This window comes from Muscardinus avellanarius, assembly GCF_963383645.1.
Source record: "Muscardinus avellanarius genome assembly, chromosome: 8".
NCBI classification, from domain to species: Eukaryota; Metazoa; Chordata; class Mammalia; order Rodentia; family Gliridae; genus Muscardinus; species Muscardinus avellanarius.
The window spans coordinates 43,661,737-43,681,053 of NC_137794.1; the positions used below are offsets into that span (position 1 = coordinate 43,661,737).

The window sequence follows — 19,317 nt, forward strand, 5'->3', positions numbered from 1 at the left end:
GCAATATTCCTATCTCAGCCTCTCTAGTACTGGGATTAAAGGCGTGTGCCACCACGCCCGGTTTACATCAACTTTTTGTGGTGTGTGTGTGTGTGTGTGTGTGTGTGTGTGTGTGTGTGTTACTGCGAATGGAACCCAGGGGTATTCTACCAGGGGCATTCTACCTCCGAGCTACAGCCCCAGCTCTATTTTATTTTTTATTTTGAAACAGGGTTTCACTCGATTGACGAGAGTCTCACCACTTGCTGAGACTGTCCTCAAACCTGCAATTCTCCTGTCTCAGCCTCCCAAGTACTGGGATTACAAGCATGAGCAACCAGGCCCGGCTTTCACATCACCTTTTAGAAACTAAAAAGCCTTGTACAACTTATGTATGACTAAGAAAGAGTAGCTTTTTCCCTCCTTCAGAGTACCCCAGTAGGTCTGTGATGGTTGTTAACCATTAACCAAATGAACTGTCCTTGCTAGGAGCCAGAGCTCCGAGCCCAACCTCCTTCCCGCCCACGGCCTGTGGGGGCGTGGCCTGTGGGGGCGTGGTCTGTGGGGGCGTGGCCTGTGGGCGGACCTCGGGAGACCCGGCCGACCTTCGCACACGCTGCGGGGATTCCGGCGGCCGCGGGGCGTGTGCGCAGGCGCGGCGGGCGGCCCCCGGGAGCGAGCTGTCAAGGAGGGCCGCGGCCTCCGCACCATGAAGCCCGGCGAGGAGCGGCCGGCGGAGGGCGGCGCGGGCGCGTCGCAGCTGGAGCTGCTGAAGCTGCGCGCGGCCGAGGGCATCGACCAGGCGGCCGAGCGGCTGGCGGCCCTGAGCCGCGCCATCTGGAGCGAGCCCGAGCTGGCCTACGAGGAGCACCACGCGCACCGCGTGCTGACGCGCTTCTTCGAGCGGGAGCCGCCGGCCGCCTCCTGGGCGGTGCAGCCGCACTTCCAGCTGCCCACGGCCTTCCGCGCCGAGTGGGCGCCGCGCCCCGCGCCGCGCGCGCTGCACCTGGGCTTCCTCTGCGAGTACGACGCGCTGCCCGGCCTCGGCCACGCCTGCGGCCACAACCTCATCGCCGAGGTCGGGGCGGCGGCCGCGCTGGGCGTGCGCGCCGCCCTGGAGGGCCTGGCGGGGCCGCCCCCGCCCGTGAAGGTGAGGCGGGGCCTCGGGGCTTGGAGGGCCGAGGGGGCGGGGCCTGTGGGACTTGGAGGGGCGGGAGCGGGGCCTGTGGGACTTGGAGGGTCGAGGGGGCGGGGCCTGTGGGACTTGGAGGGCCGAGGGGGCGGGGCCTGTGGGACTTGGAGGGTCGAGGGGCGGGGCCTGTGGCACTTGGAGGGCCGAGGGGGCGGGGCCTGTTGGACTTGGAGGGTCGAGGGGCGGGGCCTGTGGCACTTGGAGGGCCGAGGGGGCGGGGCGGGCGGTGTGGGGCGGGGCCTGCGGCGCGGGGGCGGGGCCGGGAGCTGCGGCGCTGGCCTCTGCTCCCACCTTGCAGACGTAAACCACGCAGTCTCCTCTCCCTTAGGAAGGGACTTAGAACCCACTCTGGGTTTTGTTACGGGTTATTTTTGGTGACAGGCAACTGTAATGTGCTGATGAGGTTGTGCAATCGCCGGAGGAAGTAATTTTTGGAGGAAAGCCTACAGCTCCTCTTTACTAGACTACAAAAAAATTTGGTTCGGGGCAGTCCAAGGAGCTGTTGTGATGTGAGTCAGTGGTATTTAGGTGGGACATTTTCAGTCGTTAGGGCCACCAGACCTCTGGTTCATTCGGAAGCGAATGAACATAGATGAGTTCTTTCTTACGTCTTTCTTACTGTTTCACAGTTTTGAGAAGTATCCCGGTTCTTTAAACGGGGGGGATGTTGTTAATGTGTGTCACAGGCAAGTTTAATCTTGTGTTACTCTGTTTTTCCAGATGGTAGACTCTTCATTCTGTGAGCTAAGATTCATTCATCAACACTCAGGTTAAGGGGAAGACGAATGCTTTATTTTAATATTTTTTAGAGCCCCACATCCCCTGTCAGTAACCTATTTCTTTCATCCTAACGGTTCCATCTCTTGTGCCTTTTTTCCTTATCTGCCTTCTCTTTTCTGTCTCTATGGGCTGATTTTTGCGTTTGGTTAGGATTTTGTTTTCTCTGGGGAGGGGAGACGTCCTTTTTCACTGCATGAAATGGGCGAGATTGAGCTTTAAGCAGGTTTATGAAGAGTTCTGAGTAGTCAGCAAAAGACCCATCAGGTTTAATAAGCAAAGGCTTAAAAAGCAGCTTAGTTTAAGAGTTTGGGTGTTTTATAACTTCTAATGAAAGCTGGACTTAATATACCACATTCTAATTTCAAATGGTTCTCAGTTTTATCAAGATTATATGGCTTATCTGAAAATGGAATTTAAGTTGGTTTTCTTTGCAAGCCAAGATTGCCAGCTTGTTTCATTTTATTATTCATGATCTTGGAATTATTTTAGTTGTTTATATTTTTTTTGTTTTTTTAACAATGTTTGAAGAAGTTAAGCTTAAATATCAAAGTAAAATGTTTATTCTGTAAAGTTCTTTTTTGTTTAATTAGGTGTTTGGTGACCAATAAATCTGCCTGGTTGAACTGGTGGAATCGAATTAGTAAGTTTGTGTAATAGTTGGCCATTTCTAACCGTGGTATTAAGATTTGTTTAATGCTCTTCATAAAGGATTAATGAGTTAAGACTTTTTAAATAGGTAGCTCAGTAAGGAATCAGAGTTCAGGCCTGCAGGTCAGGACATCTATCCAGGGTAATCCCAGCTGTGCCTGAAGACTTCACTGTGACTTGGGGCATGATCATTCTGTTCTTCAAAACTACCCTCCCTGGCTGGGTGTGGTGGCGCAGGCTTGTAATCCCTGTGCTTGGGAGGCTCTCAGAAACTTAGTGAGACCCTGTTTCCAAATAAAATATAAAATAGATCTGGGAGTATAGCCTGGAGGTAGAAAGCCTCTGGGTTTCACCCCCAGTACCACCAAAAAAAAACTATCCTTCCTGAAGTGATGCAGATGACTTGCCTACCTCACAGGGTTGTTGTGAGGATAACTAAAAAGTCAGTGCAAAGTTCCATACCAGTAAAGTGCTTATGAAAAATTGTATTCATATATTAAAAGCCTACAGCCATGAAGAAGCTTTAAGAAATAAGTCCTAACAAATTTTGAGGAAATAAGTACATAATAGTCACCTTATTTTTTTTTTAATCTTTGCCATTAATTATGTAAAATTGAGGTATTATATTGGGGAAATTTTTCTATAGTATCTCTAATATGTACTTTGTACCAGATTAGTATAATGTACCAAAATAGCATAAAGATATAAATTATATTGTCTTTAATTTTGCACCAAATGTTTTATGCCCACTGCATAAGTGTCAGAACAAAACCTTTCTCCATAGTTTAAGAACTTTAATGTAGATTGTGAATACATATTTGAGGGAACCTTTTTAATATTTTCCTATGAGGACTTTTTGTTGTTTTGTTCTGACATAGGTTATTTCCTTCTAGGTAATTGTCCTGGGAACCCCAGCAGAAGAAGATGGTGGTGGCAAGATTGATTTAATTGAAGCAGGTGCTTTTGAAAACCTTGATGTTGTTTTTATGGCCCACCCGTCTCAAGAGAATGCTGCTTATCTATTGGATGTTGCTGAACATGAGTAAGTCAGGTTGAAGATAAATAAATTGGGAAGCTGAGACAGCAGGATTACAAGTTTTAGCTGCAGCAACTTAGGGAGACGCTGTTTCAAAATAATAAAATAGGGCTGGAGGTGTAGCTCAGAAGTAGGATACTCCTGAGTTAGAGCCCCACTACCACAAAAAGAAGCTAAGTTGAGCTGGATACAGTCAGTCTCAGCTCTAGAATGGACCACTATCCAGACCACGACTACTATGGACCTCTAATCCCATCCACTTGGGAGGCTGAAGCAGGAAGAACACTTGAGCCCATGGGTTTGAGACCAGTCTGTGCAATATGGTGAGACACTGTCTAAAAAAAAGCAAAAAATTAAAATGTGATATCTTGATTTGCAGTGAGTGATGTCTGGTAGCTTTCTTCTGATTGAGAGTTATTGGTGTATCTTATAGTTGGACTTCTAAAATAGTGCCTTAAAAACATGTTTATATTTGTGTTTCTGTTCTGAACTAAGAATAATCTGGTTTCTGGAAAACATATCCTTTGATAAGGAGTTTCTTTTGTAACTGAAAAGATTTGCAAGAGATAGAGATAGTTTTATTATACTTGGGAAGAAAAAATCTCCGTAAGCTCTGAGAGAGAATCTAAAAGCTAAATAGCTTTGGATTTTAGTGGGATTTCTCACTCTATGCTTTTCAGATTTGTCTGTTGCAGAAACTTTTTTTTTTTTTTTTTTTTTGCAATACCGGGGATTGAACCCAGTGGCATTCTACTGCCAGGTTATACCTGTAGCCCTACTTTTTATTCCTTATTTTGAAACAGGGTATCACTAAGTTGTGGAGGGCCTCACTAAGTAGCCGAGGCTGCCTGGGAACCTGCAATCCTCCTGTCTCGGCTTCTCAAGTACTGGGATTACAAGCATGCAGCACCACGCCTGGGCTGTTGCAGAAACTTTTGAGACCTTTTATCTATCTGTGTTGAGGAGCTCACTTTTTTCTGTACAAAGGATATATCACTGAAGTAATTTGAATTTTTTATATCAGAAATTTAAGCAGTAGTGGTCTAGTTAGTGGTTCATCCAAAAGGAGCCACTACTCAGCCACTTGAGGAACACCATGTGTTCTCTGTGATAGCCAGAGCCCTGGGAAAGAGCAGAACCATCTCAGTAGTGTTGCTAGATGGATGCACTTAGGAACCCCACCAGACCTTGCTTTCCGCGGGTGATTATACTAACTGTTCTGGTATCTTTACTGAGAATTGGTAAATTCTCAGTAAATTGTGACCATAGGAGACTTTCAACTTTAGTTTCAGGGGTGGTACAATGAATGGTATGAATACCCCTCAGGAATAACACTGGTGATTAGAAGTCTCTGTTAGAGATTAGAAATCTCTGCTAGAAATTTTTGGCTGGAAGGGACCTGCAACTGCAGGTGACTTCCTAGCCCACTAAGATTAAGCTAAAGGTTTGGCCTCTTGGTCATCGTCCTGAAACCAGCCTTCTTGGCATCAGGCCTGTTCTTAGTGTCTGGCTTTATTAGTGTTTTCATGGTTTTTTGTTTTGTTTTGTTTTGTTCTTTTAGTGTTGGGGATTGAACCCAGAGGGGGTCTACCTCCAAGTTATATCCCTAGCCCAATTTTATTTATTTAGAAATGGGGCCTTGATAAATTGCCATGGCTGACTTCAACCCTGCAATCCTTCTATCTCAGTACTAGGATTACAGGCATTGCACCACCACACCTGGGTGAAATTGGCAGTTTTTAAAATATTTATGACATTATTTCTACTATGGGCTCTTTTTTTTTTTTTTTTTTTTGCGGTACTGGGGATGGAACAGGGGCATTCCACCTTTGAGCTATACCCCCAGCCCTGTTTTTTATTCTTTATTTTGAATTAGGGCCTCACTGAGTTGCAAAGGGCCTCACTAAGTAACTGAGGCTGTTCATGAATTGTGATCATTTGTTGAGATCGGCGCCCCGCGTGACAACCAAGGAGGACCCCAAGCCACTCTCTTCATGCTCAAGCAAAGGTTTTATTCTTCCAGCATGCTGGGGCTCAAAGCATGATCAGCAAAGCTGAACAGAGGCTGAGAGCCCCGAGCTTTGGGCGCAGGGGTTTTTATAGGTCTTACAAACAAAGGAATAAAGGTTTGGCAAACATCAGCAACCTTGTGGTTGTTCCAAGAATACAGTGATCCTTACACTGGATCCAGCTTCAAGCACGTCTGCATCCCTAGTTTAGTCTCAAGGCTATCTCCAGGTTGTAACTGTCGAGGTCAGCCGGCTATGCAGCTGGAGCACAGTTCTCCCTTTGTTAACCACAAGTGTGGTGTCAGCACAAGCAGGATAAGGGGAGAGAAGTGGGGGAGAAATGGGAAAGATCCTGTCTTGCTGTCTTAGTTTGATCTCCTCTATTTCTTAGTCTGATTTCCCTTTCACCTTCTGTCTCGGCCTCCCAAGTTCTGGGATTACAAGCGTGCGCCACTAGGCCCAGCCTACCATGTATTCTTTATGACTTCATCTCCCCCTTTCCTTTCCTAATCACCCTCAGTCAGTCCCCTGGAGTCTCTGCTCATCTGTCTGATGTTGCCCTTAATTCTCAATATATAGCTCTCTAGCTTCTACATATAAGAGAGATCTATTTATTTTTTTATAGTGCTGGGAGAATTGAACCCAGAGGCATTTGACCTCTGAGTTAACCCCCTGCCCCATTTTACTTTTTATTTGGATACAGGGTCTCTCTAAGTTGCTGAGCTGGCTTTGAACCATGCCGGCTTATTTTTTTATTTTGAGACAGGGTCTCACTGAGTAAGTAACCCATGCTGGGTTCAAACTTGAGATCCTCTACCTCAGCCTCCCAACTGGGATTATAGGTGTGTACCACGTGCCCCACAAGATCAAGAATTTATTTATTTATTTATTTATTTTATTATTATTATTATTATTTTTGGTGGTACTAGGGGTGGAACCCAGAGACTTTCTACCTCCGGGCTATACTCCCAGACCTATTTTCTATTTTATTTGCTAAGTTGCTGAGAGCCTCACTGAGTAGCTGAGGCTGGCTTCGAACCCATGTGATCCTCCTGTCTCAGCCTCCCAAGCAGGGGGATTACAAGCATGCGCCACCACGCCCGGCTTAAGATCAAGAATTTAATTAAAATGTTGCCAATTCATCTTACGAATTTCTAGCAAGAAATAAGATAGAACAAGTTGTTCCTATTTACCACCTTTCCAAAACTAGTCCCTTACTTTGAAGTGTGTATGCTTTCAGAATTATTTGGGTATAGTTATAGGGCATATGTAAATACAAATATAAATTTGTTTTTTGTATTGAGGATTGGACCCAGGGGCGTTCTACCTCCAAGCCACATCCCCAGCCCTATTTTATTTTTTATTTTGCAACAGGGTCTCCCTAACTCACTCACTCGCTCTCTTCCTCTGGAGATTGTCCACATTCTCCCTTGAACTTACATCCCTTACTTTCTCTGTCTTTGTCTCTGAAAAAAAAATGTTAGCAAGTCAATCAGTTATACTATTAATTATAAGCAGTTGTTTAATTCAGTCTGGGGATATGAGAATTAATTATGGAACAGAGTAACAATAATTTATAAAATCTTAAAAATATTAGTAAGGGCAGGGATATAGCTCAGTGGTGAAGTACCTGCCTAGCATGCACAAGGGCCTGGTTCAATCCCCAGCACTGAGAAAAATAAGAAACATAAGTTTAAATGAAATATTTATGATATAGATATTTTGGAGCATTTATAAGTTATTGATCAGGAACATCTGAAGTAATGCCTGGGTATCTCATTGTAACATTGTGAGAATGTGACTTTCCGAGGTTCTCTTAACCCCAGATTCTGTCTTTTGTTTTTCCCTGACCTTTTCCCTCTTCATACAAGATTATCTGAGTTTTTTCATACTTTTTTTTTTTTTTTTTTTTTGGGTGGTACCGGGGGGTGGAACTCAGGGGCTTTTCTACCTCCGGGCTATACTTCCAGACCTATTTTATACTTTATTTGGAAACAGGGTCTCACTAAGTTGCTGAGAGCCTAAGTAGCTGAGGCTGGCTTTGAACCTGTGTGGAACCTCCTGTCTCAGCCTCCCAAGAGCTGGGATTACAAGCATGTGCCACCATGCGCGGCTTTTCATATTTTTGATGTAGAGTCATTACAATACACTGTAGGCAGGGTGTGGTAATGCAAGCCTGTAATCCCAGTACTTGGGAAGCTGAGACAGGAGGACCACAGATTCAAGGATAGCCTCAGCAACATAGCAAGAGGCTCTCAGCAACCTGTCAAGACCTTGTTTCAAAACAAAAAGTGAGCCGGGCATGGTGGCACACGCTTATAATCCCAGCATTTGGGAGGCTGAGACAGGAGGATTGAGGTTCTCAGACAGCCTCAGCTACTTAGGCCCTTTGCAACTCAGTGAGACCCTGTTTGCCCCTGGATTCCATCCCCAGAATCACAAAAGTGAAAATGACTGGGGGTGTAGCTTGGAAGTAGAAGGCCCCTGGGTTCAAGCCCAAGTACCAAAAACAAACAGTACAATGTAAAAGGAGGCGGGACCTAGTTTTTGTAATTGCAGCACCTAATTCAGTATTGCATGTTTGTTTGAATTATGTACAAATTTAATCTTCAGAGGTTAAATATGGTCCTTGAACCTGTAATCATCTAGTCAGTTTTCTTTCTTTATTTGTAATTCTTTGTATCAGATTACTGTTACATAATTGTCATTAAATCAAAGTGCTATAATAAATAATAAACAATAAACTAATTCATTATACAAAATGATTTACTAATAATAATTCCAGGAGTGTGCATACTTTTTGAATATGTAATTCCAACTACTTGGATTTTCTTACTTTAGTGAAACTGGAGAAAGTAATTTCCAATTACTTTTTCTCCTAGTGTGACTGTGAAATACTATGGAAAAGCCTCTCATGCTGCTGCTTACCCCTGGGAAGGAGTCAATGCCTTAGATGCTGCTGTCCTGGCATATAACAATCTGTCTGTGTTAAGACAGCAAATGAAACCAACCTGGAGAGTCCATGGTATGAATGTCAAGTACTTTGTATAATAGGTGGTGCTTAATGTATTTCAGTGCAGTATAATTACTTAATTTGTTTTGTTTTGTTTTGTGGTACTGGGGGTGGAACCCTGGGACTTTTCTACCTCCAGGCTATATAATTTGGAAACGGTCTCACTAAGTTGCCGAGAGCCTCACTAAGTAGCTGAGGCTGGCTTCGAACCTGTGCGATTCTCCTGTCTCAGCCTCCCAAGTGCAGGGATTACAAGCGTGTGCCACCATGTCTGGCAATGTTTGATTTTTTCAAAGAACATTTGGAAAAATTGTATGTGCTACCTGTGAATATTCTAAAGTTAAATATATTTTTAGGAATTCATGTGACAGGATACTAGGATGTTTATATGTGGGTAAGAAGATAGTTACTGCTATTATACATAAAAGGAAGGATGATATTTGAGTAATAAAGATAAAGGTTTTATGTAGGGAACTATGTTCTTTCTGTTAGTGTTTGAAAGCTGGCACTTGATTTTCCAATTATTTCACTGTCCCTTTTTTTTGGTGGCACTGGGTATTGAATCCAGGGATTAAACTATTGCCTTAAAGGTACAAATTTATATATTAGTTTATTTCCTTATTATTTAGGAAATCATTACACTTTCCTTTTTTTTTTTTTTTTTTTTTTTTTTGCGGGTCTGGGGATGGAACCCAGGGGCATTTGACCTCCAAGCTATACCCCCTGCCCTGTTTTTTTTTTTCTTATTTTTTATTTTGAAACCGGGTCGCACTGAGTTGCAGAGGGCCTCACTTAGTAGCTGAGGCTGTCCGCGAACCACAATCCTCCAGTCTCGGCCTCCCAAATACTGGGATTACAAGTGTGCGCCACCACGCCCTGCTTCTGCTTTTTTTTTTTTTTTTTTTTTTAAGGGGATTCTCTTTTTTTGTCTTTTTTAACCAGAGTGCCACACCTGCAAAGCAGATGCTTTGCCACTGAGCTACATCCTGGTCCCAGGAAATCACTACACTTTAATACCTGCTTTTTGTTGTTGTTGTTTTTTGTTTTATTTTGGGGGGGGGCAGTACTGAGGGTTGAACTCAGGGGCATTCTACCACCAGGCCACACCCCTCGTCCTATTTTTTTTATGTAGTACTAGGAGTGAAAGCCAGAGGGCATTCTGCCTTTGAGCTGCACTCCCAGCCCTATTTTTTATTCTTTATTTTATAACAGGGTCTCGCTGAGTTGTGACATTACAGGTCTCGAAACCCTCGCAATCCTCACTAAGTAGCTGAGGCTGCCTGAGAACCTGGATCCTTCTGTCTTAGCCTCCCAAATGCTGGGATTACAAGTGCACACCACCACACCTGGCCTGGTTTCCTGGTCCTATTTTTATTCTTTATTTTGAAACAGGGTCTCACTAAATTGTAGAGGGCCTCATTAAGTAGCTGAGGCTGGCAGAGAACCTGCAATCCTCCTGTCTCAGCCTCCCAAGTACTGAGATTACACACGTGCTCCACTATACCTGGTTTAATACTTGTTCTTTACAGTTTGTAATTGCGCTTTTACCCATTTCCTCCCTTAGCTTCTTCTAAAAAAGGAAACAGGAATTCTTTTTTAGGATAGTAATATTTTTAAAGTAGGTTATATAGAGTTAGGTTTTACAGATGTATTTTAGTTATTACTTTGGATAAATCATCATTTTGTGTATTTCCAAATAAATGCGCGCGCGCGGTGTGTGTGTGTGTGTGTGTGTGTGTGTGTGTGTGTGTGTGTGTTACTGAGGGTGGAACCCAGGGGCTTTTCTTGTTCCAGGCTATACTCCTAGATCTGTGTGGTCCTCCTGTCTCAGCCTCCCAAGAGCTGGGATTACAAGCATGTGCCGCCACCTTGCCCGGCTATAAATGCATTTGTTTTAAACTTTATACTATTTAGTAATCTTTGGTTTCTCCTTGGTATAAAATTATTTTCCCAGAGCTAAACATCATTTAAAACATTCATGAGGTTCTTGAATTATAAGGATGATTATAGAATCTCGTACTATTGTTTTTTTCTCTTTTTAATGACAAAATGTTATTAACTGTATAGCTAATAACAGAATTAAAAGTGTTTCTTCAGAAAGCTTAAGATACCACTGAATTTTTCCTAGTTATAAAATTTCTAATAGTTTCTTTGTAAATCTAGGGTGTGTGTGTGTGTGTATTTTTTTTCCCTTGTGCTAGGTATTGAACTCAGGGCCTTGTGTGTGCTGGACAAGTATTCTACCACTGGGCTACAACCCTGGGCCCCTAGAGTATAGTTTTTTTAATTTTTTTTAACATTGTATAGATATCTTAGAATAAGGTACAAATAGATGAATTTTTTTTCTATTACTAGGAAATATCACCCTCTCTAGAAATTTATGTTGTACAATCCCTCATATTTGTTTGGTATAATAGTGAAACAAGTTATATTTATTTATGTACATATGGCTAAAAAGCTTTAGGTATATTATTTAAGCTTAGAGAAATGATCATCAAGCTTAATTCCAGTAATTTGGTTCTTTTTATAGGTATAATAAAAAATGGTGGTGTAAAACCCAATATCATTCCCTCTTATTCTGAATTAATCTATTACTTCCGTGCACCCTCAATGAAAGAACTTCAAGTTTTGACCAAAAAGGCAGAAGATTGCTTCAGAGCTGCAGCTTTGGCTACAGGGTGTACAGTAAGAACTTTTCAGAATTAATTATAATCAGAAGTATATGGGCTTGGGCTGTTTATATTGAGTTAGATTGAAACCTAACTTGCCTCTTTTTTATTTTTGTGATACTTTTGGTTTTCGTGCTGGGAATCAAATTCTGGCATGGTGATATCTTGAATTTTTGAAATGAATGAGTTGAGTAGTTAATGTGAAAGCTTTTAATTCTTATATATTTTACTCAGTATCTATAATAGAGAAGGCTACAGGCCACCTCGTGCGGTAATTGAGTAATTTGGATACTGCTGCATTAGAATTCCCCTTTTTGCAAAATTGAAATAATAATACAGTCTTAGGATTCTTTTGAGAAGTGAATGCTTTGGAATAATATTTTTAATATGTTATTAGACCCCAATATTCATATATATAAATTATGTTTTTTCTGTTCTTATTAGTCTAGTGATGTTTTATTTGGATGGGGGGTACTAGGGATCGAATCTAGGAGTGTTCTACTACTGAACTACACTCCCAGCCTTTTTTATTCTTTATTTTGAATCAAGATGTCTCTGAGTTTCCTATGATCTTCCTATCTCTGCCTCCCAAGTACCAGGATTACAGGTGTGCACCACCATTCCTGGCTAACAGTATATGATTTATTCACATGGAGGCACTGTCTCAAAGTAGTACTACTCAAAGTGGTGTATATGAAGTGTCCTAAGAGTAGTGTAGGTAGTAAGTGTTAGGAAGACTCTAAGGCAGGAAAGAGGTGGCCTGGGACTGTTATGAGGAGGATTTCATGGAAGCCTATAGACCTGTGTTGAGCTTTGAAGGATGGTCATACTCCAGATACGTGAAAGAGAGTGAGCTCTCAGACAGGGAATGTGGTCAGCAAAGAGAAGAATGTAAAAGTTCATGTTGTGTTAAGGTGAAAAGATAAATACATGGATAATTGTTAGGCCAAGGGCATAGCCTCATGTGTTATTAGAGAAGATAGGCATAGTTTTAGTGTATAACTGTAAAGCATCCACAACCTGGGGCAGTACTAACTAAGCTTATATTCCCATATTTATTTATAAGTATTTTAAACGTTTGTTTATAAAATACACACATGAACTATTATCATTAACTAATATCAAAGTATACAACATTTCCTGAGGATAAGGTTTTATTGTCATTGGATTTGCATCTATATTTAAATAGTCTTAATAATTTCTTATATTTTGGCTGACTTTTAAGATCCAACTAGGTTGTCATTGTTTCTACCTTAGCTCTTACCAATAGAAGAAATGTAATCTTTGCTATTTTAAGATTGGCATTTGCTAACATTTTGAGTATTTAGTTTGAGGGGATATTGCCCTTTTTGTGTGTGTGTGGTACTGGGGCTAGAACCTAGGAGTATTCTACCTCTGAGCTGCACCCCCAGCCCTATTTTTTATTCTCTATTTTGAAACCATCTCACTAAGTTAAGCTGCGGACCTCACTAAGTAGCTGTGGTTGTCTGAGAACTGTGATCTTCCTGTCTCAGCCTCCCAAGTACTGGGATTACAAGCGTGTGCCACCATACCCGCCTGCCCATTTTTATCTAATTAAAACTAAATCTATTAATCCACTTAGCTAGGTAGACATAAACTACTTTTGTATCTTCATAGACTTCAATTAATTGAGGGCCATAATCACCCTCCTTGTTTTGAAGCTTCTGTAGTTCTCCCAAGGAGTGTTTTAAGCCAGGCAGAGGTGTCATGTCATTTTATATGTTTAGGATTAAGTAAAGCTTAATTTCTTTCTTGAGATTAGAACTTAGGGTAGTGTTCTTCTGTGTGGTTTTTTGAACCACCTGTGTCAGGATTACTTGGGGTGCTGGTTAAAATGGAAATTTCTGGGCCCTTCCTATCCCGTTTAGGTGATGGAAGTTGACACTTGCTGGCTAGCGTAGAGCTTGGTGACATGTGTGATATGCGTATATAACATAAAAGAGATAGGATCTTAGGGATTCTGATTATACAAAAGATATTTTTTTTAAGGTAAGAAATTTGAGAGTTTATATTTGGATGGGAAAGTGCCCCCCAATAAAACTTCTTCCTGCTAGAGAACCATCATCACTGGTTTGAAAACAAACGAATTTGAGGTTTATATATCAATTTTTATTTTGTAATTTTTTATTAGGTAGAAATTAAAGGTGGAGCACATGATTATTACAATGTTCTTCCCAACAAGAGCCTATGGAAAGCTTACATGGAGAATGGGGAAAAGCTGGGAATTGAATTCATTTCAGAAGATAAAATGTTGACTGTTCCTTCAGGTAATTGCTTTTTTTTTTTTTATTACAAATTGAGCTGTTTGAAGGAGAGAAATCCTATCTTTGGTTAAATGGTTTTAGAGGTAGAAAAGTACTGCTGATGTTTTTAATTTCTTTCTTTCTTTCTTTCTTTCTTTCTTTCTTTCTTTCTTTCTTTCTTTCTTGCAGTACTGGGCATTGAACTCAGTGGTATTCTACCTCTGAGCTACACCCTCAGCCCTATTTTATTCTTTGTTTTAAAACAGTGTCTCACTAAGTTGCAGAGGGCCTCACTATCTAGTTGAGGCTGGCCACTAACCTGCAATCCTCTATCTCAGCTTCCCAAGTACTGGGATTACAAGCATGTGCCATCACACCTGGCTTTTGATGATATTTTTCACAGATTTAGGATTAGGGGAAAGAAACTTATGAACTCTTCTATGAGTATAGAATGCCAAATTAGCAGATTTTTACAAATAGCCAACATACTTTTTAGTCTATTTTCTAAATATTTGTAGTGTTTAAGTTTGTTTAATACTAATATGGGAACTAGAATTTTAATTTATTCTCAGTTATCACAGTAAGCAGTTTAGTAAGTACATAATTATCTAGGGCATGTTCAGATTCTGAAGAGTGGTGACTATTAGAATTTAATCACACATTTAAGATTTTTTTCTCTTTCATAAGTGTACTGTTACAACATTTACAAGTCAGAGATGTATTTCATGAAATATAATAATAAAAGTTGGAGTAGACCCAGAGAATATGATAAAAGTGGAGGCCCAGTGTCATTCATTGAGATAAGGAGTTAAGAGAAAGCAGTTTGGGGTTAAATGGGTTTGGTGTAAATTATTAGCATGTAAGTTGATTATAGTATTTCTAAGTGGAACCTTTCAATAACCTGTGTAGTCTGGAACACCAAAAGGCATCTAGATTGAAGCCATAGGTGCTAATGCAGTTGTCCAAGTACATAAGAAGAGTCCCAAAGGTGGGATGCTGGGGTCGTCAGCATGTGATGGGCAGTGGAGAGGATCTAGAGGAGGAGTCAGAGGGGTCAGAGAAAGCCAGACAGTCATGAGAGTAAGGTCATGGGAGCAAAGGGGAGAACTTCTAGAAGGGAAGGAAGAAGAAATCCTGTTGGGTATTATAAAGATAAGCAAGATAAATATGTTCTAGCATCCACCCACTGCACTAGCAATTACAATTTCATGGATGGCCTGGAAGAAAATAATGCAAAGCTGGTGAGACCAGAGAGACAGGTGAGGGAGGAGACAGCAAGGGAGACTCTGCTTTTTCAGGAAAGTTAGCTTCAAAGGGAGATGGAGTGGATGCAAACATAGAAAAGAATTTTAAGAAAATACAGAAAAGTGGTGAAGGAAGGCAAGAGTTCAGAGATGCCCTCCCTGGGAAGTTGTTAGTAGCACATGGTAAGCTTTGAGGAGGTGGGCTGGAGGGCTGAAAGAGAATTACTACGAGCTGACCAGGGACATCAGAGGCGGTGGTGGGGGTGGGGGTGTTGGTGTTGTGCGCTGGTGCGCACACATGTGTGTGTGTGTGTGTGTGTGTGTGTGTCTGTCTGTCTGTCTGTCTGTCTATCCATGTGTGTTTTCTCTGAACAGCACCAAGAGCTCAGCTCAGGATTAAAGACCATGACTTTGTTGTCAGGGCAATCTTTGTGGTTCTGTACTTTTACCCTAGTTTATTTCTGCAGTGTAGCTGTAGGAGGGAAGATACATGGTCAGATCTATCCAGGGACTGGGTTTTATATAGTTAAAACAAAACAGAATAGAGTGGTTATAATTTGGGTTTAATGGGCAGTGTCTAGGATCTAGCTCCACAAGTAAGATTTTAAAACACGCAGCAGGCTTTTGCCTCTCTTGCTCTCTGGTACACCATCACCGTGTACCTTCAGGGTCTGGACCTGTTTCTGGTATTGCTAAGTACTTAGTGAATATTTTCCTGAAGCTGTACATTCTTATGGAGCCTCAAAGCCTGGCTTAGCCTGACTTTACAGTACAGTTAGTAACTGTGAGGCTATGGGCACATGATTTAATGTTTGTAACTCTTGGTTTTTCCCTATGTGAAATGAGAACTCTTCAAAATGCTAATGAGATGCTAGGCATGGTGGCACACGCTTGTAATCCCCGCACTTGGGAGGCTGAGACAGGAGGATCGCGCAGGTTCGAAGCCAGCCTCAGCTACTTAGTGAGGCTCTCAGCAACTTAGTGAGACTTTGTCTCCAAATAAAATATAAAATGGGTCTGGGAGTATAGCCCGGAGGTAGAAAGCCTCTGGGTTCCACCTCCAATACCACCAAAAGAAAAAATAAATAAATAAATAAATAAATGCTAATGAGAATTTACATGAAGCACTTAATATTGTGTTTGGAACATAGCAATTCCAGGTGAATGTTAGCTGTTGTTACACATACTGCTTCTCTCTCTCTCTCTCTCTCTCTCTCTCTCTCTCTCTCTCTTGTCTGTCTGTCTGTCTGTCTGTCTGTCTGTCTGTCTCTGAACACAGGGGCATTCCACCTCTAAGATACATCCCCAGCCCTATATTTTAGTGCTAGGGATTTTATTTTAGTGGTAGGGATTAAACTCAGGGGCATTCTACCTCCTAGGTGCAACCCCTAGCCCAATTTTACTTATTCTGAAACAGGGTCTAAGTCGCAGAGGGCCTCACTATGCTGCTGAGGCTGGCTGTGAACCTGCAGTCCTCCTGTCTTAGTCTCCCAAATACTTGGATTACAAGCACATGCCACCATGCCTGGCTTATTTTTTAATTTGAAACAGGATTTTCAGGATTTTACTGAATTATTTACTACTAAGTAACTTTACTAAGTCACTAAGTTAGCAAGTGCCTTGCTAAGTTGCTGGTGCTGGCCTTAAACCTGCAATCTTCCTATCTTAGCCTCCCAAGTGCTAGGATTACAGGCATGCGCCACCATACCCCACACTACTCATTCTTGTGTAGTCTAATTTTGCTAGGAACAGTACTTGACAGATTATAAACAGCCAGTAAATACCCATTGAAGAACATGAGACTTTTTTTACTGATTTATTCATTGAATGTTAGTCATGTGAGAGGGGGGGGGCTAGGCGCTAGTTACATGATGATTTAAAATACCAATTCTTAGTCAGGCGTGGTGGCGCACGCTTGTAATCCCAGCACTTGGGAGGCTGAGACAGGAGGACACTTAGGTTCGAAGCCAGCCTCAGCTACTGAGTGAGGCTCTCAGCAACTTAGTGAGACCCTGTTTCCAAATAAAGTATAAAATAGGTCTGGGAGTATAGCCCAGAGGTAGAAAGCCTCTGGGTTCCACCCCCAGTACCACACACACATAAAAAAACATACCAATTCTTGCCTTATAAAGCTTCATAATCTAGTTTTTAATAGACATTAATCAAAGTATCCAACAAATGGACAACTTAAACTGAAAAGTGCTATGAAGGATAGTAATGCAAAACCGTGAGAGCCTCTGCTAGAGGAGTTTGAGCTTATGGCAGGGGTGAAGTAAGGTTTCCCCAAGGAAATGATGTTTCACATGGTATCTGAAGGGTAAGAGTAGACTAAGTGAAGAGGGGCAGCATGTACAAAGGTCCTGTGGTGGGGCAGATCTCAGTGAGTGCCCAGAGTGGCTGGGGTGTGGAGGATGAGTGGAGTGTGGTCTGAGATCAGGGTATAAAGGTAAATATACTCAGACCGAGTTAAGATGGAAAAAAAGAGTGACAAACGGTAGATGCTATTAGACCAATTAGGAGACTGTTATTAGTCCAGGCAAGATAGGATAGACTGATTTGGGACAAGTGTAATGATCTTGAGGTGTTTGATTGGGGAGGTAGCATTGACACGTGGGTGAAGTAGAACCGGAAGCTCAGGGGTTTGATTTTGGATATGTTAATTCAGTCTGCAATAAAGATGTCCAAGAAGAGATCACAGGTTGGTAGTTGGATATACAAGCATAGAACTTAGATGACACTAAGTTTTGAGTTAGTGATTATTTGAAGCAATACTTAACAGCCAGAATCTTAAGAAAGAAGATGGCCTGAGGGGAAAAAAATAGGTCCTGGGACTGAGTCTTGAATAAGTCGTGTTTTGTGATCAGATAGAAGAGGCTGTACCCCAAGAGAGACAGGAGGGGTCCTCAGAGTTCACGGGAGGGAAGAGGGAGCAGGCACTGCCGGGAGGGAGGCAGGAGGGAGTAGTCCTGGGTTGGGTGAGGGCTGTGGGTGCTGGTGGGGCTGGGAGGGGAGGGGTGAGCATGGCTGCGGCCAGCTCTCCAGGAAGCAGAGAACTGTAAGTACAGGATTCCAGTTAGAACCTCATCATTTGGAAGTATTTAACCAAATATGTTTTTCTTTGTGTGTTCCAAGGATCTACTGATTTCGGAAATGTTACTTTTGTGGTTCCTGGAATTCATCCATATTTTTACATCGGATCTGATGCCTTGAACCATACTGAAGAGTACACGGAAGCAGCAGGCAAGTGTTATGTGTGAGTGGGCAGCTGGGTGTGCACTTTCTTTTCCAGTAGTAGCTGCCTTTCTAACTATTTAGTTTAGCCCCTTATTTCACTGCCTGACATCGCCTCAGAGAAAACTGTATTGTGCTGGACAGTTGGAAAGGCAATTGAGAGGTAACCTGAGGAACTAATAAATTGAATTTATTATTTATTTATTTATTTATTTATTTTTATTTTTTGGTGGTACTGGGGTTCCTGGAAGCCCTTCTACCTCCGGGCTACACTCCCAGACCTATTTTATATTTTTGAAACAGGGTCTCTTATGCCAGCGCAGCTGGCTTCGAACCTGTGTGATCCTCCTGGCTCCGCCTCCCAAGCGCGGGGATTACAAGCGTGCACCACCACGCCCGGCTCAATAAATTGATTTTAATAAATACAGAAGTGATTTATTTTCTCTACTTTTCAGGATCACAAGAAGCTCAGTTCTACACTCTGCGTACAGCCAAAGCTCTGGCAATGACCGCATTGGATGTTATTTTCAAACCAGAGTTGCTGGAAAGAATCAGAGAGGACTTTAAATTGAAACTTCAGGAAGAACAATTTTTAAATACCGTAGAATAAAAGGAAGACTTAGGAGTGGCATAAGAAGTGATGATTTTTTTCTTTATAGTGGAAGAAAACATGCTCTTTTTTAAATCTTGAAGTCAATTTCTTCTTACCAGATAAGCAAGGATGGAATATAAAGAAAACATTGCTAACTCATGTCTGAAATGAAAAGTTTTACAAATCTGTACTTGATTGAATTATGATATTTCAGGAGTTGATATATGATGCCTTTTCTTAAACAAGCTGGATGATACATGATTTATCAGTGCTAATATTTTATAAATTTATGTTGTGTATTTTAAAAGGTCTGAGAGTTTTCAAACTTTACATACAGAATTGATGCTGATGAATGGGGTTTTGTGGTATGGAGTGGTAAGCTTGTCCTCTGAGGTAGTTTTAAAGTTCATGTTCTTAATTTAGGAAAAGTTTTGAATATCTGACTATATCTTTTTGTTTCAAAACCTCTTCATTTATAATACAAGTAGGATTTTAATCAGAAATGTTTGCAGGAAACAACTAGTAACTCAGGTACAAAGAATAAGCTTTAGTTTTACCACTTCAAGAAACATAAGAATGCTCTTTTTATAAATAACTAACTCTGGGAGGTGGCATTAAAGCGTTTCCTAATTTAGTGTTTTAGCAACAGGGTTGGTTTTA

General features: G+C 41.7%; 1 protein-coding gene across 1 annotated transcript; it reads left to right on the forward strand.

The window, feature by feature from the left end:
* Positions 1–688: 688 nt before the first annotated feature.
* Positions 689–18,675, forward strand: PM20D2 (peptidase M20 domain containing 2; the record flags this gene model as incomplete). Its single annotated transcript, XM_080700512.1, has 7 exons — positions 689–1,129; positions 3,493–3,641; positions 8,527–8,669; positions 11,188–11,342; positions 13,479–13,614; positions 17,967–18,074; positions 18,521–18,675. The coding sequence occupies 7 exons, from the start codon at positions 689–691 to the stop codon at positions 18,673–18,675; spliced, it is 1,287 nt and encodes a 428-aa protein (XP_080556638.1).
* Between the last annotated feature and the right edge of the window lie 642 nt (positions 18,676–19,317).